The 22,500-nt window shown below is 47.1% G+C and overlaps 2 protein-coding genes across 3 annotated transcripts in view; one reads left to right on the forward strand and one right to left on the reverse strand.

Moving 5' to 3' along the window:
- The window catches only part of selenon (selenoprotein N), a 6,133-nt gene extending 1,243 nt beyond the window's left edge, over positions 1-4,890 (forward strand). The window contains 11 exon segments of the mRNA XM_061263007.1: positions 353-384; positions 387-433; positions 732-812; positions 814-924; positions 1,281-1,379; positions 1,535-1,541; positions 1,818-1,930; positions 2,449-2,550; positions 3,257-3,281; positions 3,284-3,334; positions 3,337-4,890. Coding sequence (XP_061118991.1) covers positions 353-384; positions 387-433; positions 732-812; positions 814-924; positions 1,281-1,379; positions 1,535-1,541; positions 1,818-1,930; positions 2,449-2,550; positions 3,257-3,281; positions 3,284-3,334; positions 3,337-3,422 — 754 coding nt within the window. The 3' untranslated portion in view covers positions 3,423-4,890.
- A 135-nt stretch (positions 4,891-5,025) lies between these two features.
- The window catches only part of si:ch211-15d5.11 (nuclear receptor coactivator 7), a 32,517-nt gene continuing 15,042 nt past the window's right edge, over positions 5,026-22,500 (reverse strand). For both annotated transcript variants that reach the window (XM_061251286.1, XM_061251295.1), the window contains exons 6-16: positions 20,075-20,242; positions 17,417-17,548; positions 16,362-16,564; positions 15,527-15,864; positions 13,999-14,158; positions 13,155-13,332; positions 11,734-11,856; positions 8,519-8,671; positions 7,748-7,843; positions 7,110-7,183; positions 5,026-6,110 (exon numbers count right to left, since the gene is read on the reverse strand). In XM_061251286.1, coding sequence (XP_061107270.1) covers positions 5,975-6,110; positions 7,110-7,183; positions 7,748-7,843; positions 8,519-8,671; positions 11,734-11,856; positions 13,155-13,332; positions 13,999-14,158; positions 15,527-15,864; positions 16,362-16,564; positions 17,417-17,548; positions 20,075-20,242 — 1,761 coding nt within the window. In that variant the 3' untranslated portion in view covers positions 5,026-5,974. The remainder of the gene's footprint in view (positions 6,111-7,109; positions 7,184-7,747; positions 7,844-8,518; positions 8,672-11,733; positions 11,857-13,154; positions 13,333-13,998; positions 14,159-15,526; positions 15,865-16,361; positions 16,565-17,416; positions 17,549-20,074; positions 20,243-22,500) is intronic.

Below are 22,500 nucleotides of genomic sequence, written 5' to 3' on the forward strand. Positions count from 1 at the left end.
AAAACCTTCACACAGAGCAGTGATGTACTGTTTTTTTAAAGTCCCTCTCCCTGCCCCCAGAGCCCAATGTCCCCCTCCCCCTCCCCTTCCCGTGGTCAGCACCTTGTTCACAATTAGTCATGCCAACCGGATAATTATGCGAAAATATACGCCATGTCATGTGGTAGATTATTTTACAAGTAGCTTCGAGAAATGGCATAAAACTAAAATATGCATACTTCTACCAAATTGCATTTGTTTGACATGTGACGTGTGTGTGCGTGCGTGTGTGTGCACGTGTGTGTGTGTGTGTGTGCACGTGTGTGTATGCGTGCGTGTGTATTGCGCGCGGTGTGTGTCTGTGCTGATGCAGGTCTCTTAATGTGGACATGGAGTGGCTCTATGGGCGAGTGAGAGCAGTAACATGGAGGTGGACATTGGGTACCTGCCACAGGTAATGCACCGCTTCCATTTCTGTCCTTCTCCTGACCGGTGTGTGTGTGTACGTGTGTGTGTGTGTGGGGGTTGGTGTGTGTGTAGTGTGTGTGTGTGTACGTGTGTGTGTTGTGCGGTGTGTGTGTGTGTGTGTACGCATACGTGTGCGTGTACGTGTACGTGTACGTGTATGTGTGTGTGTGTGTGTGTGTGCGTGTATGTGTATGTGTACGTGTATGTGTACGTGTACGTGTGCGTGTGCGTGTGCATGTGCGTGTGCGTTGTGTGTCCTCACGCGTGTGTTTCGGGGCTCTCAGATGGAGCTGCAGGCCACGGGCCCCTCGGTGCCGTCCTTCGTCCAGGACGAGGAGGGGAACGTCATCGACAGCAGGGGCGGCGGCGGGGGAGGACCCCGTCCAGTTCGTGTTCGAGGAGATCCAGTGGAAGAGCCAGATCAGCCGGGATGAAGCCGCCCGTCGCCTGGAGCTCACCCTGTACCCCTTCAAAAAGGTGCGTATACCACACCTGTACCCCTCAAAAAGGTGCGTATACCACACCTGTACCCCTTCAAAAAGGTGCGTATACCACACCTGTACCCCTTCAAAAAGGTGCACACCTCATTCACTTCTGGAGAGACTAACAGAGCAACAGCAAGAGTAGAACACCTGCACACTGTATAAAATGCAGGTGTGTCGTGGGTAAAGAACACAGGTCCAGTGTGTCTCTGGTATAGAACACAGGTCCAGGTGTGACTCGGGTATAGAACACGGGTCCAGGTGTGTCTCTGGTATAGAACACGGGTCCAGGTGTGACTCAGGTAAGGAGCACGGGTCCAGGTGTGACGGGTGACCTTCGTTCTTCCGCAGGTGGCCTACCTGCCCTTCTCGGAGGCCTTCGGCCAGGCGCAGGTGGAGCGGAAGCTGGTGCACTCCATCCTGCTGTGGGGCGTGCTGGACGACAGTCCTGCTGAGGTCAGGGCCGGGACGGCGGGGTTTGGGTTGCGATCGGACACTTCCACACAAACACAGGGGCTCCTGTTGTGCACTGCTGCACAAGACCCAGGACATGCTGGAACATTCCAGAGTGACTCACGAGTGACCTGATACTGCCCGACTCTGAGTGTACCGGTGTCTGAGAATCCCTCTCTCTCTCCTCCCCCTTCCTACTCCACTCCCTCTATCCCCATACTCTCAGTCTTACCCTTACTCTCTCCCCCTTTCCTTTTTTCATAATAAATTTTCGAAATTTGTTTTTCATTGAGTATACAATCTCAAAGCGCTACATACAAAGATAATATGAAAGATCAGTGGATTTTGAAAAGAATGAGGGGGAAAAAAACCAATAAAAACAGAAACAATCTTACAATGCTTTCTCTCCTCCTCCTCTCCTTGTTGTTCCGGCAGGTTCCGGGCGGACTCTCCGGGAGACAGTCCTGGAAAGTTCGCCCGTTCTGACTCTGCTCAACCAGAGTTTCATCAGCAGCTGGGCTCTGGTCAAGGAACTGGAGGACCTGAAGGTGATTGCTGCCTCGCTGCCTTCCCACACACTGATTGGCTGCTTCACTGCCTTGCCGCACACTGATTGGCTGCCTTGCTGCCTTGCCGCACACCGATTGGCTGCCTCGCTGCCTTGCCGCACACTGATTGGCTGCCTCGCTGCCTTGCCGCACACTGATTGGCTGCCTCGCTGCCTTGCCGCACACACTGATTGTAATATTGGCAAGCATGATTTACTTGCACTTTAATCATAGAAAATGATCACCTACAAATAGATCATATAATATTGTTTTCTTACCAAAATGTGCCGTATCTTTTATTCTGTCAACACGGTGTGAGTGTATAATACACATATAAACGTATAAAAACACACATATTGTAGCAATAAAGGTAATCACTTGGCACACATTTTTGGGCACTCTTGTCATGTATGAAGATCCAGTTGAGTGGGGCTGGGGGGGGGGGTTTGCATGTTTGTATAATTGGTGTAAGTGGGGGTGTTTTTGGGTATTCGCTGACCCCCCCCCTCTTCCCGCAGGCTGATGTCAGTAACCCTGCGCTCAGCAGCATTGCTGCCCTGCACCTGGATAAGTACACCTTCCCCGTGGAGATGGTGCTGTCCCTGCCCAACGGGACCGTGGTGAGTCCATCCCGGCATGCTCCCGGCATGCACCTTGCCAACACCAACACAACGCAGACAAACTGCTGTTTGGAGCTTCTTCCTCCATCTTACACAGGGCTGGCCCAACCCTGTTCCTGCAGGTCTGCCGTCCCGTAGGCTTTCACTCCAACCTTGATTTTGCACGCCTGATTCTACAAATTAGAACTTCCAAGATCTTTAGCTGTTGAATGAGGTGTGCTTTGTTGGGGTCGGAGTGAAAACATTCAGGACAGTAGATCTCCAGGAACAGGGTTGGGCAGTCCTGCTCTAGCTGTTGAATAGGGTGTGCTTTGTTAGGGCTGGAGTGAAAACTGACAGGGCTGTTATCAGTGCAATACAGTGACGCAAGGCTGTTTTACGGTCTGAAGTTAGCATGTGAGATACATCTGTATAGTTTTGTAATACACTGCGGTGTGGGTGTACTGTATGATAATGGGCTCAATGAAAATGAATGCACACTCCTGTGTAAGTATTCACACATTTCCATATAACACATTTGACAATGGTCTTTTCTTCCCAGTCACTCACGCTTCTATTAAAAACCGGAGATCACTTCTGCTTACCGGCTGCGTGAATTGGTCCTGGAGAGTCATTAGTTCAGTGTGAAGGACATTTTTGAAATGAAATGAAATTGCATGAATTCATAGTTGTGAATGGACTCCCCCCCCCCCCCCCCCCCGGGCAGATCCATCACATCAACGCCAACTTCTTCTGGACCAGACGGCCATGAAGCCGGAGGAGGAGGACAGTACCATGTTCAACTTTGCGGGGGGTTCGAGGACCCCTCCACCGCCACCTACATCCGCTTCCTCCACGAGGGGCTGGAGAGGGCCAAAGACCACCTGCTGTAGTGGGGAGTGGGGGGGGGGGGGGAGGAGAGATCTGGCATGGTCACTCCACTGTGTGTCCCAAAACGCAACCGGGAACAAACCTCTGAACACACTTACAAAATGTTTTTCTGCAGTATTTGTTTTAGCAAGGATTTTTTTAGGATCCATTTTAGTTGTTCCACATGGTTTCCTCCTCTCGAGGGAATACATAATGTCTGTTCCTTAAGTTCCTTTTTTTTTTTTTTTTTTTACATTGAAGGCTTGGATTCAATCAGCAGGTGTCTTTCAATGTTTTCTAGCATGGTAAAGCAAGAAGTACCATTTGTGAAGATGAACTGTAAGGCGTGTGTTTACCCTCAATGACAAATTTAAGGTGAAATGTTGATTGAATACAAGCCAAGCTCTCTCACCTGGATTGTTTTCTCTTCAGAGAGCATCTTTTGTGAAGTTTAGTTCCTCGCGGTGATGCACAGTGGAGAGACTTGGTTCAGATGTATTACTGTGTGTCCGTAAATCGCGGGTGAGGTTATTGGTGTTATTTTTTTAGCTGAAAAACGTGCGTTTAATATGACTGAAAGTGGTGTGGGAAGTTGTGAAACGTGGTTTACGTTTGTCAGGCTGTTGATGGACTAACCGTAGATTCGCCAGCTCGTGCAGTTTTGAGGCCACTGCGTATCAGCGTATCAGCGTACAGCTCTGCTAAGGTAGCGGCGTCGTTAGGCTAATCTCTTACATAAACCATATGCCAAAAAGCAAAGACTGCACTGCGAAAATATCAATCTTTATATATATTTTGTATTCTTGTCTCGAGTGCAATACATAAGCTCCAGAAAAGCATTTTTGTTTATAAAATGCTTTTCTTGTTTTTCATGTAAAAAAAACAAACAAAAAAAAGACACTTTTCAATCAGTGTCACTTATACACATTGTCCACTAGGGCAGGGTCGAGGCGAGTGCTGTTTTCTGAGCATCTGTGGTTTGTGACGGTCTGGTCTGAAAGCACCTGATTGGGCAAGGCCTGACCTGATGTCATCACGGAGTGTCTCTAAAACAGACTTGTGGCCCTAACCATGTCCCATGGGCATGTTTGCACACGCACACGCACACACATACAAGACTCTCTCTCTCTCTCTCTCTCTCACACACGCGCACACACACACACGCACACACACGCACACAAGACCGTCTCACACACTCACATACACACACAAGACTGTCACACTCTCTCTCTCACACACACACACACATGGCAGGGCAGGCACCGTGCAGGTTTTGCTGACGCATAGAAACGGGTCCATGTCAGAGCTCAGCAGGCCATGACTTTGGCTGCAGTAAGGACACAGGTAACCCTTCCCTGTCCGCTAGTTTCAGGGCGAAAAAACGAGGTAAAGGGGTGCGGGGAACCTGCCGCAGCAACACCCACCTGTCCCGCCACTGGCCAGAGAGAAAAGCCAAAAATAAAGTGTGATTTCTTTTCAAAATAAAGAAAATGGCTGCCCGTCTCTTTTTTTTTTTTTTTTTTTTTTTAAACAGGCTTCCGGTTTTCAGTGCACTGATCTCGCCAGCACAAACACACGAGAATAATGGAAAACGACAAAGCAAATAAACAGACACAGCACAACCAATAAGCATGTTATTAACATTATTATTATTAATAGGTTTTTTGTTGTTGTTGTTGCTTTCATTAATATTGTACAATGATTGGAGGATCCTGTCTGTGTGCTACTCGGTACGGGGAGAGGGTTGTTGTACTTGGGAGCTCATGGTAGCAGTAATGACTGCAGTGTGGACAAAGAGGGAACTGCAATACTATCGACTCTAAGGACAACATCCAATAAGGGCTTGTATTATAGTCTCCAGTACCTGGAAGCCATCTTTAACCTCGAGTAAAACCGGCTGCGTGCCGCTCCTCTTGTGATGAGAGCCGAACGGGTAACGCGTCCAGGAGGGGTTGTTCTTCCACACCGAAACATCGCCGCTCTTCGAGAACGACCGTTTGATGAGGAGGAGGAGGGGGGGGGGGAGGTTCATATTCAAGTGAAAAATATGTACAGTACCTTACATTTATCTAGTTGACGCTTTTATCCAAAGCGACTTACAGTTGATTAGACTAAGCAGGGGACAATCCCTCCTCGAGCAATGTGGGGTTCAGGACCTTGCTCAAGGGCCCAACGGCTGTGCTGATCTTATCGTGGTTGCACTGGGTCTTGAACCACCGACCTTCCGGGTCCCAGTCATGTACCTTAGTCACTAGGCTACAGGCCGCCCCCTTTTCTTTCAAGAGAGTACTTTCTCTCGGCGGAAAGTCTTCATTCCAATTCCTGAGCCTTGCGCGAACACACTTCTCCGCTAACCCCAAAGTTTTAAAAGTGAACATCCATTTTCCTCCAGGGCTTAAAGTTCACAGATGCCCGCTCCCTCCCCAACACATTAAAAGAGTTCAGTCACTACAAGTATAAGGGTGACAACCTGCCACTACCTGCCCCCACTCCTCAAAAAAAGGCAAGGTTGGAGATTGAGGGTTTGGCTTGTGGGGTGTGGAGGGGGCGGGGCAGCGGGTGTGGGGGCGGGGCTTCAGCAGAAGGTCCACGCCTCCAGCTCCATGACCCGGAAGTCGTCCGTGTCGGACAGGCAGCAGTTGTTGAAGGTCTGACATGGGCTGGTCCTGCCTATATACAGGGCTTCATCCAGCCACAGGCCAAAGTGACCACTGAGAGGGGGAGATGGAGGGAGGGAAGAGAGGGGGAAGGAGAGAGAGAGGGGGAGATAGGGGGAGGGAGAGAGAGAGAGGGGGAAATGGAGGGAGGGAAGAGGGGGGAGGGAGAGAGAGGGGGAAGATGGAGGGGGGAGAGGGAGAGAGAGGGGGAGGGAGAGAGAGAGATGGGGAAGGAGAGAGGGACAGAGGGAGAGAGAAAGATGGAGGGAGGAGAGGGAGAGAGAGAGGGACAGAGGGAGAGAGAGATGGAGGGAGGAGAGGGAGAAAGACAGAGAGAGGGGGAGGGAGGGAGGAGGGAGAGAGGGAAAGGCAGGAATGGGGAGGGAGAGAGATGGAGGGAGACATTTTTTTAATTTAAAATAAAGTAAATGATAAACTTCATGTGTTTTGATCGCAGGATCCTAAGACAAATGGGATTGTATGACAGTCTATTACATATCTAAAAATCTTTAACATTAAAAGAGTCATAAAGAGAAATAAAAAAAGGTAGGCCCCAGGGAATTTCTACGTTCCTCATTTAACTGACATTCACATTCATCTGGCAGATGCTGTTTTCCAGACAGACTTGCTGAGCGGTTTTGAATTTCAGCGTAGCTGTGGCAGGATAAACGTGTGTGATGTGTGAGTGTGTGTGATGTGTGTGTGTGATGTGTGAGTGTGTGTGATGTGTGAGTGTGTGTGATGTGTGAGTGATGTGTGTGATGTGTGTGTGTGTGATGTGTGAGTGTGTGTGATGTGTGTGTGTGTGTGTGTGTGTGATGTGTGTGTGTGTGTGATGTGTGAGTGTGTGTGATGTGTGAGTGTGTGTGTGTGTGAGTGTGTGTGTGTGTGATGTGTGAGTGATGTGTGTGATGTGTGTGTGTGTGATGTGTGTGTGTGTGTGTGTGATGTGTGTGTGTGTGTGTGTGATGTGTGTGAGTGATGTGTGTGATGTGTGTGTGATGTGTGTGTGATGTGTGTGTGTGTGAGTGTGTGTGATGTGTGTGATCTTACCTTCCTCCTCCAATGGCGAAGGAGTCCAGGTCTCCCTTTATGAAGAAGGAGTTCTCCCCCGTCCAACGGAAACACTGGCACAGAGAGAGAGAGGGGATGTGAACACACATACACACACACACACACCTACACATGCACACACACACATGTATACGCACACACACACACACACACACACACACACACACACACCTACACATGCACACACACATGTATACACACACACACGCACACACACACACACACACACACACATGTATACACACACACAAACACACACACACACACACACACACATACATACACACACACACACACATGTATACACACACACAAACACACACACACATACATACACACACACACACACATGTATACACACACACAAACACACACACACACACACACACATACATACACATGCACACACACATGTATACACACACACAAACACACACACACACACACACATGCATGCATACACATGCACACACACATGTATACACACACACAAACACACACACACACAAACACACACATGCATACACATGCACACACACATGTATACACACACACAAACACACACACGCACAAACACACACACACACACACACTTGCCGCTCCACAGCCCACCTCACCTTGATTCGTGGGTGGAGCATGAAGAGGAAGGTCTCTCCGGTGCCGTAAAAGGTCTCGCTGAGCCTCAGCGGGTGGGACAGGAAGCTGCCAAACACCTGCAAACAGCACAGCCAATCACGTTACAGCAAACAAGGAAGGTCACTGTCTCAGGGAGCCAATCAGAATGCCACTCACAGTCTGTGGTTTGAACAGGAAGAATTTGTGCTACTAACCTTGAGGTTAATTTGTTGTTAAAGTGTTTTTTTTTCATACACCACTACATGTAAATGTTACTGCATACCTCAGATGTTATTAAACTGAGTTAAGCACAATAACATTCCTGGAAAAGCACAAAAGGGAGGTGGCTATCCTCCAGAGGGTACACCCCTATGAAGTGAGATTCCAGGGTTAGGGGGCTAACTTTAACCCTGGGTTTCCGTATCACAAAGCTCAGTGAAAATTGGGGTATCGTCACGGTAACTTGCTGCACGACTAACCTGATCCAGGGCAAGCTATGTTCAGATTGGCACACATAGAAGCACCACCCTCAGACTATTTATTATTAACCTTTATTTATGCAGGGCAAGTTGTGCTCTTTTGCAGCAATGCCCTGTTAATGCTGCCCTCCCCCCCCCCACCCCAAGTAGCCTAACCTGCATGTCTGTGTATGGGTGAGAGAGTAGCACAGTTTGGCAGAGGAAGAGGGGATGGGTGAGGGGTGAGGGGGCTCGTGAGGGGGCGAAGGTGCCTGTGATGTCACGGCTGTATGGAGGTCGGAGGTCGGAGGTCACCTGGCTTCGGGAGTCCTTAATGACGATGAGCACCGGTGACTCGAGGCCCACCAGCTTCCTGTACAGGGACTTGAGGCTGGCGCCATGGCAACTGGTGCTGTAGGTCAGCTGCCAGACATGGCCCACGGTCCGAGCGGGCAGCTCCGCCGAGATCTGCACACAGCGTGACGACCACTTTATTTACCGCAATAACCACTTTATTTACTGTTATAACCACTTTATTTACCGCGATAACCCCTCTATTTACTGCGATAACCACTTTATTTACCATGATAACCAGTTTATTTACTGTGATAACCAGTTTATTTACTGTTATAACCACTTTATTTACCATGATAACCACTTTATTTACCATGATAACCACTTTATTTACTGTTATAACCACTTTATTTACTGTGACACATCCCTTATTACAATCCTGTCACATCCATTCTACCTTCACTTTACACCAGGCAGCTCAGCAGAGATCTGCACACATCAGATACAAATAAATTTGATTTGATTTGATAATAATCACTTCACTTACAAACAAGCCGCAGACACAATTCAAATAAACTGGTATGTACAAATAAGTGTGTGACTTGATGACATTAAGTGTAGAAGTCTGTGTGATTGGTTATAATGAGGGTTTGACCTGACAAGTACATGGAGGCTGATCGTAGCTTCTCATTCTTGTCAGAGGCATTCAGTTAAAGGCAGCTGTATCTTTTCTGTAACAGTGACACTGTTCAGTCTGTTCTAACGGCCACTCTGCCCCCTGCTGGTGAAAGCAGGAACTTACACAGCTGCAGCAGAACAATGGCCTTACTATTCTGGGGCTGTACAGAGGAAGTCCCACTGCCTGCATCAGGACATAAACATGGGCCTGCACTGCACAGGAGACGTGTGTGTGTGTGTGTGTGTGTGTGTGTGTGTATGTGTGTGTGCATGAATGTGCGATAGTGTTGGTGTGTGTGTGTGTGTGTGCACGCATGTGATAGTGTTTATGTATGCATGATAGTATGTGTGTTTGTTTTTTATGTGGAAGTGTGTGTATTATAGTGTGTGTTGTAGAGTGTATATTATAGTGTGTGTTGTAGTGTGTGTATTATAGTGTGTGTTATATAGTGAGTGTGTCCTCACCTCTCTGACGTAGTGGGCCTGCAGTGATAGTGTGTGTGTATATCATAGTGTATGTTGTAGAGTGTATATTATAGTGTGTGTTATATAGTGAGTGTGTATATGATAGTGTGTTATAGAGTGAGTGTGTATATGATAGTGTGTTATATAGTGAGTGTGTATATTATAGTGTGTGTTATATAGTGAGTGTGTATATTATAGTGTGTGTTATATAGTGAGTGTGTATATTATAGTGTGTGTTATATAGTGAGTGTGTATATTATAGTGTGTGTTATATAGTGAGTGTGTATATTATAGTGTGTGTTATATAGTGAGAGTGTGTATATTATAGTGTGTTATATAGTGAGTGTGTATATTATAGTGTGTGTTATATAGTGAGTGTGTATATTATAGTGTGTGTTATATAGTGAGTGTGTATATTATAGAGTGTGTTATATAGTGAGTGTGTATATTATAGTGTGTGTTATATAGTGAGTGTGTATATGATAGTGTGTTATAGAGTGAGTGTGTATATTATAGTGTGTGTTATATAGTGTGTTATTTAGTGAGTGTGTATATTATAGTGTGTGTTATATAGTGAGAGAGTGTGTATATTATAGTGTGTGTTATATAGTGAGTGTGTATATTATAGTGTGTGTTATATAGTGAGAGTGTGTATATTATAGTGTGTGTTATATAGTGAGTGTGTATATTATAGTGTGTGTTATATAGTGAGTGTGTATATTATAGTGTGTGTTATATAGTGAGTGTGTATATTATAGAGTGTGTTATATAGTGAGTGTGTATATTATAGTGTGTGTTATATAGTGAGTGTGTATATGATAGTGTGTTATAGAGTGAGTGTGTATATTATAGTGTGTGTTATATAGTGTGTTATTTAGTGAGTGTGTATATTATAGTGTGTGTTATATAGTGAGAGAGTGTGTATATTATAGTGTGTGTTATATAGTGAGTGTGTATATTATAGTGTGTGTTATATAGTGAGAGTGTGTATATTATAGTGTGTGTTATATAGTGAGTGTGTATATTATAGAGTGTGTTATATAGTGAGTGTGTATATTATAGTGTGTGTTATATAGTGAGTGTGTATATGATAGTGTGTTATAGAGTGAGTGTGTATATTATAGTGTGTGTTATATAGTGTGTGTTATTTAGTGAGTGTGTATATTATAGTGTGTGTTATATAGTGAGAGAGTGTGTATATTATAGTGTGTGTTATATAGTGAGTGTGTATATTATAGTGTGTGTTATATAGTGAGTGTGTATATTATAGTGTGTGTTATATAGTGAGTGTGTATATTATAGTGTGTGTTATATAGTGAGTGTGTATATTATAGTGTGTGTTATATAGTGAGTGTGTATATTATAGAGTGTGTTATATAGTGAGTGTGTATATTATAGTGTGTGTTATATAGTGAGTGTGTATATTATAGTGTGTGTTATATAGTGAGTGTGTATATTATAGTGTGTGTTATATAGTGAGTGTGTATATTATAGTGTGTGTTATAGAGTGAGTGTGTATATTATAGTGTGTGTTATATAGTGAGAGAGTGTGTATATTATAGTGTGTGTTATATAGTGTGTATATGATAGTGTGTGTTATATACTGAGAGAGTGTGTATATTATAGTGTGTGTTATATAGTGTGTATATTATAGTGTGTGTCATATAGTGAGTGTGTATATGATAGTGTGTGTTATAGAGTGAGTGTGTATATTATAGTGTGTGTTATATAGTGTGTATATTATAGTGTGTGTTATATAGAGTGTGTATATTATAGTGTGTGTTATATAGTGAGCGTGTATATTATAGTGTGTGTTATATAGTGAGTGTGTATATGATAGTGTGTGTTATATAGTGACTGTGTATATGATAGTGTGTGTTATATAGGGAGTGTGTATATTATAGTGTGTGTTATATAGTGAGTGTGTATATTATAGTGTGTGTTATATAGTGAGTGTGTCTATGATAGTGTGTGTTATATAGTGAGTGTGTATATTATAGTGTGTGTTATATAGTGAGTGTGTATATTATAGTGTGTGTTATATAGTGAGTGTGTATATGATAGTGTGTGTTATATAGTGACTGTGTCCTCACCTCTCTGACGTGGTGGGCCAGCAGGATGCGGCTCTGCTCCAGGATGTCAGTCAGGCCCTCGGGGTCTCTCTCCAGTCTCTCCAGGCCCGGCGACCTCCCCCCTCCGTCCTCCACTGAGATCATCTGCCCGGGGAGCAAAGAGCATGTCTCACCCCTGTCACATGACCCTCTCACCCCCGTCACATGACCCACTCACCCCCGTCACATGACCATCTCACCCCCGTCACATGACCCTCTCACTCCCGTCACATGACCATCTCACCACCGTCACATGACCCTCACTCCCGTCACATGACCCACTCACCCCCGTCACATGACCATCTCACCCCCGTCACATGACCCACTCACCCCCGTCACATGACCATCTCACTCCCGTCACATGACCGTCTCACCCCTATCACATGAATCCTTAAAAAAAAAATTTTTTTTTTTTTGTGGGCATAATGGCCATCCAAATTGTTGTATCCAATTGTATAATTGTATCTTATTCGACCTGTTCTGTAGTTTGTTTTAATGACCTTGATATGCACTTTTTTCTACATCGCATTGGATAAAAGCAACTGCTAAATAAAATGTCACATAAAAAGCACTGTGATTGTCTTTTTTTTGTTAACTCCATGACAAAGTTCTGCATATAGTATCTTTTATTTCACTTCCCCATTTACATTTTCTTACATTTTATTTTTGTCGGTTAAGCTTCTTCCTCGCCGAGTCTCTGAGTACTCTCTGTTCCGCTTCAAAAGCCACTTCAGCCTGCAGCAGTTTCACACCTTCTCCCAACCAGGCTCACAAACTAAACACCTGTCCTCTTGGGAAAAGGACCCATTTGCTTTGGCGAGTGCACACACAACATCCCCAATATCCCACTTCAGCTTTTTCTGAGGCTGTTAGCTGAGCAAGATCAGCGTCATTCATACACTGTGTGAAAGCTCGCAAATCAGTGGACCAAGATGGACCAATCAGGAGAAGTGGCAACCGCCGGGATTTTGTGAGTGATCGAGCTCACAGATCACCTGACCCTCTCAACGCCCTCGCAGGTCACATGACACTCTCAATGCATTCTTCACACACTGCGACCTTTGACCTCAATCCTAACCACAGTGAGATTTCAAGAAACCGGGTGGGAGTCACACATTGACTTTAACCAGTTGAAATTGTACTTACCTCTAGGGTCTTTCAGCGAACTTATCCCTGGTTATGGGTATGCACTTTGTTGTACGTCGCTCTGGATAAGAGCGTCTGCCAAATGCCAATAATGTAATGTAATGTAATGTAACCGATCATGTTCTGGAGAGCAAAACATTTTGATTGGTCGAAACAAGTGAATGATTGACAGCTCCATCCACTGTTGGGCTCATGGAAGCTCACCCAAAGCTACACCCAATCACGGCCTTCTGGAAGCGGAGATCCCACACACTCACCTCCCAGTCCTCTCCCGATTGGCTGTCGCTGTGTGTAAGCCCCGTCCCTTCCTCCTGCTCCTCGCCGTCCACCAGCACAAACTCTTCATCATCCCCTCCACCGTCCTCTTCATCACGGCCCTCCAGGATGCAGAGGTCCGGCCTCCAGTGGCTCAGGTAGGCGTAGAGTTCGTCAGAACTGCAGACGGGAGAACATGGGCGGTCAAAACCAGTTAAACACGTCTAATAAGAGCTTATAACAGCATATAATCAGCCTAAATATGTCTTATAAGAGCTTATAATCAGCCTAAACATGTTTTATAAGAGCTTAGAAGAGTCTTATAAGAGCTTATAATCAGCCATCATCTCATGTTCAGTTCACTGGGCTCAAGTATGGTTCACAGACACATCTTCACTTCAGAGGGGTGTGGTCTTTACTGGGCACATTTCACTGTCTTGCGCGGGTATGCCAAACCCCTGCACACCAACGGCAACAGCCTCCAGGTATGTGAAGACAGGTCAGAGGTCATAGCTCCAGGTGTGTGGAGAGGTCAGAGGTCATAGCTCCAGGTGTGTGAAGAGAGGTCAGAGGTCATAGCTCCAGGTGTGTGAAGAGAGGTCAGAGGTCATAGCTCCAGGTGTGTGGAGAGGTCAGAGGTCATAGCTCCAGGTGTGTGAAGAGAGGTCAGAGGTCATAGCTCCAGGTGTGTGAAGAGAGGTCAGAGGTCATAGCTCCGGGTGTGTGAAGAGAGGTCAGAGGTCATAGCTCTAGGTGTGTGAAGAGAGGTCAGAGGTCATAGCTCCGGGTGTGTGAGGAAAGGTGATCAGAAACACAGGGGTGTGGGTGTAGATAGTAACCCCGTACCTCTGCTGGGACAGGGTGAACCAGGCGTCCTTCATGGGCTGCGTCCTGGCCCCGCCCAGCTCTGGGGTGGACACGCCCCCCTTCTGCCCCGGTGGCTGGTGGAACCGGAGCCTGACGAACATCAGAGACCCCACACTGCCCCCTGAGGACCGAGAGGAGCCTGGAGAGAGAGGGGGAGAGAGAGAGAGAGGAGGAGGAGAGGGGGAGAGAGAGGGAGAGAGAGAGAGGAGGAGAGGGGGAGAGGAGGAGAGGGGGAGAGAGAGAGAGAGAGAGGAGGAGAGGGGGAGAGAGAGCGAGGGGGGAGAGAGAGGGAGAGAGAGAGGGAGAGGGGGAGAGAGAGAGGAGGAGAGGGGGAGAGAGAGAGAGAGGGAGAGGGGGAGAGAGAGAGAGGGAGGGGGAGAGGGGGGGAGAGAGAGAGAGAGAGAGAGAGGAGGAGAGGGGGAAATAAATTTCAATTATTTCACAAATTTTCTCAGGGTGTGGGATTTTAATGACCAGTCACTGTTTACACATATGAAATTAGCTGACTGTAATTACAAGGATGATGTAAAAGAGGGAGAGGAACAATAGAGGAAAGAAGATAGATAGATAGATAGATAGATAGATAGATAGATAGATAGATAGACAGACAGATAGGTAGATAGGGAGATCATTAAATTTATATAGCACATTTCTCACACTTAAAGTGCTTTACAGTGATGAGAGGGAAACTCGCCTCAACCACCACCAATATGTAGCACCCACCTGGGTGATGCAGTGGCAGCCATTTTGTGCCAGAACGCTCATCACACACCAGCTCACCTGTGCCTCTCACACCTGCTCACCTGTGCCTCTCTCTCTCCTGCTCACCTGTGCCTCGCTCTCTCCTGCTCACCTGTACCTCTCTCACTCCGCTCACCTGTGCCTCTCACCTGTGACTCTCTCACCCTGCTCACCTGTTCCTCTCTCACCCGCTCACCTGTGCCTCTCTCTCTCCTGCTCACCTGTGCCTCTCACCTGTACCTCTCTCACCCCGCTCACCTGTACCTCTCTCTCCTGCTCACCTGTACCTCTCTCACCCCGCTCACCTGTACCTCTCTCTCCTGCTCACCTGTACCTCTCTCTCCTGCTCACCTGTACCTCTCTCACCCCGCTCACCTGTACCTCTCTCTCCTGCTCACCTGTACCTCTCTCACCCCGCTCACCTGTACCTCTCTCTCCTGCTCACCTGTACCTCTCTCTCCTGCTCACCTGTACCTCTCTCTCCTGCTCACCTGTACCTCTCTCACCCCGCTCATCTGTGCCTCTCTCTCCTGCTCACCTGTACCTCTCTCACACCGCTCACCTGTACCTCTCTCTCCTGCTCACCTGTGCCTCTCTCTCCTGCTCACCTGTGCCTCTCTCTCTCCTGCTCACCTGTACCTCTCTCACCCCGCTCACCTGTTCCTCTCTCACCTGCTCACCTGTGCCTCTCACCTGTACCTCTCTCTCCTGCTCACCTGTGCCTCTCTCTCTCCTGCTCACCTGTGCCTCTCTCTCTCCTGCTCACCTGTGCCTCTCTCGCCCATCCTCCGGGGTTCCTGGCCCTCCTGCGGCACCAGCTCCGTGCGGACCTTGTCCCCGGCGTCCAGTCCTCCGCAGCAGAAGGTGGCGGCGCTGCTGAGCACGGCCACGCCCAGCATGCCGGCGGAATGGGCCGCCAGCTCCCGCTCCGCCCCCGCCCTGCCCCCGTCTCCCGGGGCGACGCTCAGCTCCGCCGTCGTCGAGGAGACCAGCGGCAGCACCGCGGGCCCCGGGTCGGCCGGGGGGCCCTGCCTCGGCCCGCGCACCTTCCTCACCAGGCTCCGCACCGACCGCGGGTTCGACGTCTTCCTCCTGCCCTTCCACCTGCACGGGACACACAGCGGGGCGACATCGGCTCAGGAGGGAAGGGCACCCGTCTCATTGGCTCAGGAGGGAAGAGCACTCGTCTCATTGGCTCAGGAGGGAAGAGCGCTCGTCTCATTGGCTCAGGAGGGAAGGGCACCCGTCTCATTGGCTCAGGAGAGAAGAGCGCTCGTCTCATTGGCTCAGGAGAGAAGAGCGCTCATCTCATTGGCTCAGGTGGTAAGAGCGCTCCTCTGGCAGTCGGAGGGTTGCCAGTTCAATCCCGCCATGGATGTGTCCCTGAGCAAGACACCTAACCCCTAAATGCCCCTGACGAGCTGGTTGGTGCCTTGCATGGCAGCCAATCGCCATTGGTGTGTGTACGTGTTAATGGGTGAATGAGAGGCAATAGTTTTTTTACCATCTCAGAAATAAAGTGACAGTGGAGGTACATTTTTGTTCTTTGTTCTTCAAGGATCAAATCAAAATGTTCTTCAAGGATCAAAAGGAGTACTGACCGTGGCGTAGCTCCTGACCGCTGCGCAGACGTGTTGAAGTGCACGTGGGAGATGTCGGAGCAGAAGGACACAGACACCAGGCCATCCACGGGACAGGACAGCAGGTACTCCTCCCAGCCCTGCTCCACCACCAGGGGGTGCGACTTATACGGGTCAAAGAAGATCTTATTGGGCGTCACCAGCAGGATCCCCGAGACCACGCCCTGCCAGACAGGAGAGCGGACACAGCCGGGTCAGAGACACAATCCGATTGGCTGCGCCTCGCACTCTCAAGAAAAAAAGGAACCCCCGTGATTCCACAGAAGAACCCTGTCCAGTTCAGCGGTTCGTTGTTGAGTGTAAGGGTAATTTTCTTAATTGATTCTTAATTGACAATGAGTGTTAACATGAAGACAACCACGTGGTTAAAAATAACCTGTATTTTATACAGTCTTTCTCTGTCTCTCTCCCAGCAGACAGCCTTTGACCTTAATGTCTCTGCTTCTCAGCTAGCACATTCCGGTCTTACAGCAAGGTCAACAAGGGATATTCAGAAGACAAAATACTGATAAATGTTAGTGGCCAGCTTCATGTCTTTTTGTTTTGGTAAAGCCCCGCTTCTGGAAAAGTGTGTGTAAGAGTCTTACTACGTCTGATTCAAATCAGAAAGCCGGTAAGCTTTCTCATTTTCTGTCATTTCTTTGCAAATAAATACGAAAGTTAATTCAAGTATAGCTATCGTTGTTTTTACTGGGATCTGTTTCACCTGTGAAATGTTAAAGAGGGCATTTTTCCCGAACACGGGCAAAATGGTTTTGTCTGGGGGATTTCACACTGCACCCCAATGATAGAGGGTTCTATAAAGAACGGAGACAAGCCAAAGAACAGTTTCTTTCTGCGAGTGTCGAATGGCTTCAGAGCTGAGCTGAGCCGTTTAGATGGCTGCAGGTTTGATTCAGGTTTAATATATAAAACAAAACACAAGACTTTTTTTTTTTTAACTTTTTTTTAAAGTGAAACACACAAGTTCACCAGACGGGAGGGAGGGGGTGGGGGGGGGGGGGGGGCGTGCTCACCTTGCGGTCGGTGATGTAGCGGGAGCAGAGCTTGAGGTAGGGCATGGCAGCGGGCCCCTCCCCCTCCGAGCACTCCGCAGGGAGGGCCAATAGGCACAGCTGTCCGTCAGGCATGGACACCGCCTCCACGTCCTGCCAACGGCAGAGCAAGATTCCAGAACCTTCCGCCAGAGCAGTGTGATGTCACAGTAGGCCGCGCTATGTCGTCGGCTCATTTGCGTTGCACTCCCACGATTCTTTTGCAAGAGAGATTCCCTCGCTGAAATTATATTATTTAATTTGCTTACTATCTCAACTGACTTTACTATCTCGACTCATCGTTTCAGGCTGCGCCTTTCCCTCCCTACCTCACTGTAATAATTAGCCGCGTATGCTGTATGTATGCTATTAGTAACGATCGCACTTGCGTCTCCTTATTTTACTATTTGTGGTGTGCTACATGCCAAAACTGTGGTATTGCTACAAGGGTTTTACAAGTTTTCATCTCTGTCATCACCCCAGCACTTGGAACCATACTTCCCTCTCGGGTTTTCAGTGCACTTGTCCCTGGTTATGGGCATGCACTTTCATGTAAATGGTAAATGGCAGGCATTTATATAGCGCCTTTATCCAAAGCGCTGTACAATTGATGCTTCTCATTCACCCGTTCATACACACACTCACACACCAACGGCGATTGGCTGCCATGCAAGGCCCCGACCAGCTCTTCAGGAGCATTTGGGGGTTAGGTGTCTTGCTCAGGGACACTTCGACACAGCCCGGGCGGGGGATCGAACCGGCAACCCTCCGACTGCCAGACGACTGCTCTTAGTGCCTGAGCCATGTCGCCCCCTCATGTATGTCGCTCTGGATAAGAGTGTCTGCTAAATTACTATAATGTAATGTAATGTAATGTAAACTCGGAATGCTGAATCAAACGAAAATGCTCTCCCAAACCGACGTCACCTCCTTTATTTGTGCGGGAGAGAGCGGACAAGCACCGATGTCAGGACGCTGGTTCTTTTCCCACCGCAGTGGAGCTAGCCTCTCTCTCTCTAAGGCCTCTCTCCCTGGCCCATGTTCTCCGGTACAGCCAGTTACTCATTGCCCTGAAGAGCCTCATATCTTAACACCACGTGATATAAGCGCAAAACCCCTTTTTAACATCGCTTATATTACATTACAGCACGTATCTGTGAAGTTGAGGCCATAACTGTACCATGTGCAGGACGAATTATTTATAGCTCACATTTTCTGTTCTGTTATTCCGTTTCAATTTCTCACATGCGGGGGGGGGGGGGGGGAAATGGAGTGTTCACACGTTGGGTCCAGGACTTCACACAGCTGATCTGTTTTACATTAGCGGCACATAAGCGTGTTTCTCGCACGTCCTGGGAGGAGGTTGGAGCAGCGCCGAGAGCCGAATTTACCGCCAATAAAAACCCGCTTCTTCCACAGCGCCGGCGGCCTGCTGTGATCAAAACTCTTTCTTCTTCTGGTTTTTTCGGTTTTGCGAGCGCCAGGTGTCATGTGACCGAGACCAAGCCCCGCCACCACAGGTCAGCTGACTCTCTCACAGCCAATCAATGCCATTAGCTGGCCGATAAGTGCAGCTTTTCTGCGGGAGAGAATTCAGCCCCTCCTGTAGTCTGGCCTACACTCTCTAAAATGGGGGGGGGTGAGTGTATGCATTCATTTTACATAATCATTCTGAGTGGGCTACTGCAAAGAACCGCCTACACAATCTCTCTATGACTTGTATGCTATTGTGATATTATTCTCTTGTGTTTTGCGGTTGACTTGGTTATGATTTCCTGCCTTCAGGACATTGTACTGCCCTCGTTTCTCACTCTTTTATCTGTTGGTTTCACTTCAGCGGTGTTTTTATCTTTTATCTAAATTGTGTTTGTCAGGTTTCGTACTGAACAGTCGGAACAGTCACTCCTTCTTGTGTATTACTGCACAATAATGACATAACAGGCTGATTGTAATGTCATCTTGTTGTGCAATACCCAACCAACCCTTTGGGTACGCTGTTGGGCGTCTGTGTTTTCAGTCTCGTGCTGTACGTGCTGGTTCTACCTCAGTATGTTTTCACCATGCGTACATTGTGTTCTCTGTGTTTGCATACAGTGTGTTCTCTGTGTTTGCATACATTGTGTTCTGTGTGTTGCATACATTGTGTTTTGTGTGTTTGCATACAGTGTGTTCTCTGTGTTTGCATACATTGTGTTCTGTGTGTTGCATACATTGTGTTCTGTGTGTTTGCATACATTCTGTTATCTGTGTTGCATACAGTGTGTTCTCTGTGTTTGCATACATTCTGTTATCTGTGTTGCATACAGTGTGTTCTCTGTGTTTACATACATTCTGTTATCTGTGTTGCATACAGTGTGTTCTCTGTGTTTACATACATTCTGTTATCTGTGTTGCATACAGTGTGTTCTCTGTGTTTGCATACATTCTGTTATCTGTGTTGCATACAGTGTGTTCTCTGTGTTTACATACATTCTGTTATCTGTGTTGCATACAGTGTGTTCTCTGTGTTTACATACATTCTGTTATCTGTGTTGCATACAGTGTGTTCTCTGTGTTTACATACATTCTGTTATCTGTGTTTGGCAGGTTTTTTGGAGTCGGTGTGAGGAGCGGGGAGGCGCACTTCCTCTCGTTACTCACCAGCAGTTTGTCGTACTCGGAGTCGGGCGAGGGGGAGAGGGGCCCGGGGGCCGGTGCGGTGGCGGGCGCGGTGGCGGTCTCCGGCGCCTTGTCCGGTTTGGGGTCCGGGTCCGGGACGGAGGAGGAGGAGGGCGGAGGGGGACATTTCACCCACGGGACACACAGTCGCTGCGCAGACAGAGAGTGGCCGTGCATCACGCCACAGCCATTACAGAACCGTCAATAAACACAGCCCCTCCCCTGCACACAGGCCCGCCCAGCTGTCCCTGTCAATCAAACTGGAAGCCTGGGGCGCCCCCTGGTGGAGCGTCCATGCACTTTTCCAATTTTTTTATTAAAAATTATTTTTTGAACTCACACATATACATATGTTCTGTTGAATTTTACAACAGAATCCAGCCTAACATACTATTTTTTCACATTTATTTTACCTTTATTTTATTTAATCACGTGAGCTTAGAAATCTCTTTTCCAAGAGAGACTTGTCCAAGAGAGAAAACAGCAATCGAGTGCAGACACATTTAACATAAAAGCAGACAAGCAGCCATGTTCTAAGTTTCACAATCTGGTTACACAAGAGCAGTCCGCAGTCTGCAGTGCAACTAATGGTCAAAGCAGTTACACATTTCACTCTCCTCCATAGCATTATGCCCTGCTTAATACTTCTTCATGCAAGAATTATTCAAGGTAAACGTAAGTACACAATTGTTTTCTCAATAAATTCCAATGACTATTAAAAATTCCCATAATGCATTGTTTTATCTGCTGCCCACAGTAACATAAACACAAACACCATGGATTCTGTCTGGGAAAAGGTGGAAGTTACACCACCATTCCTCATACAACGATGACAGGTAAGATATATCACTGAGCAGACACCACCGCACTAGAAAAACACTGTTCCCTTTTCCCAGGCTCAACACTCAACTTGTAGCGTAGCACTCCCCCGTCACTCATAAATACCACCCGCTATAATATCATAAACACATCACCCAGCGGAAGACGAAAACGTTCACCCCGATAACGCCCGAGGCCACCATTCCAACCCGGTCCCGCCCAATGACGAGCAACTGGCACACGATTGGGCACTCCTGTGCTAAGATCGACCAATCAGAAGTGCTTATCCGCCACCGAACGGACAAGTGTCCGACCTTCATCTTTACATTACATTACATTATTGGCATTTGGCAGACGCTCTTATCCAGAGCGACTTACAACAAAGTGCATACCCATAACCAGGGATAAGTGCGCTGAAAGACCCTAGAGGGAAGTACAATTTCAACTGCTACCTGTACAACAAAGATAAGGACCAGGGCCTATTTTTATTTTTTTAAATAATTTTTTTAACTAACAAATAAACAAACAACAAAGCAAAAGTGACCAAACTTAACTATCCAAACACTGCTCTCTCACTATCATCTCTCACTTTTCAAAGAGAAAACAGGAGAAAATGTTGCGTAGTAACATAATGAGCACTGCGTTGGAATGAGCGCTATGCACTACACTGGACATCACGCAGAGTTTTAAACGTTCCTGTAGGTGTGGGAGGATTCTGGCACCCTAGCCTGGCACGATCCGAAGGTCTGACCTTCATTACCAGACTCTCCCAGAGCCAATCAGACACAAAATCTGCACACTCCGCAGGTACCGAGATAATCGCACATGCCCTTTGGAATCAATGAACATAATCTGTGTGCCAAATCTAAATCTAAATTAATCTGACATTGCATTACGTAAACCTATAATATATTTGCCAATAATGCATTAGCCTGCATTACATTAGCCTATAATACATTAGCCTGCATTACATTAGCTTGCATTACATTAGCCTGCATTACATTAGCCTATAATACATTAGCCTGCATTACATTAGCCTATAATACATTAGCCTGCATTACATTAGCCTATAATACATTAGCCTGCATTACATTAGCCTATAATGCATTAGCCTGCATTACATTAGCCTATAATACATTAGCCTGCATTACATTAGCCTATAATACATTAGCCTGCATTACATTAGCCTATAATACATTAGAGGATGAAACGGTAACTTTTTGCTCCAGACTTAAGACAAAAACAGTGTTCCTCACAAACTGGGTGACGTGACTCCATAGCCTGGGGACCCCAGTGCTCTGCTTTGTCTAGACTGACTCACATATAGTTAATCTCTTGGGTTTTAGAGGGGTCAGCTCACTTCGGTTTGTACTCTTGCAAATTAAGCTGATGTGGAAAGAAAAAGACCTTTGGGAAAAGGTTTATGGGACCAAAGGGTTTAAGGGTGAAAAAGGTTTTCAGACCTGATGAAGATCCACTGGGATGGAAACGTCTGTATTAAAGGCGTGTAACAAGCACATGGGGGGAGGTAAGAGCAGTCGTCTGGCAGTCGGAGGGTTGCCGGTTCGATCCCCCGCCCCGGGCTGTGT

Source organism: Conger conger, chromosome 1, assembly GCF_963514075.1.
Source record: "Conger conger chromosome 1, fConCon1.1, whole genome shotgun sequence".
Lineage (NCBI taxonomy): Eukaryota > Metazoa > Chordata > Actinopteri > Anguilliformes > Congridae > Conger > Conger conger.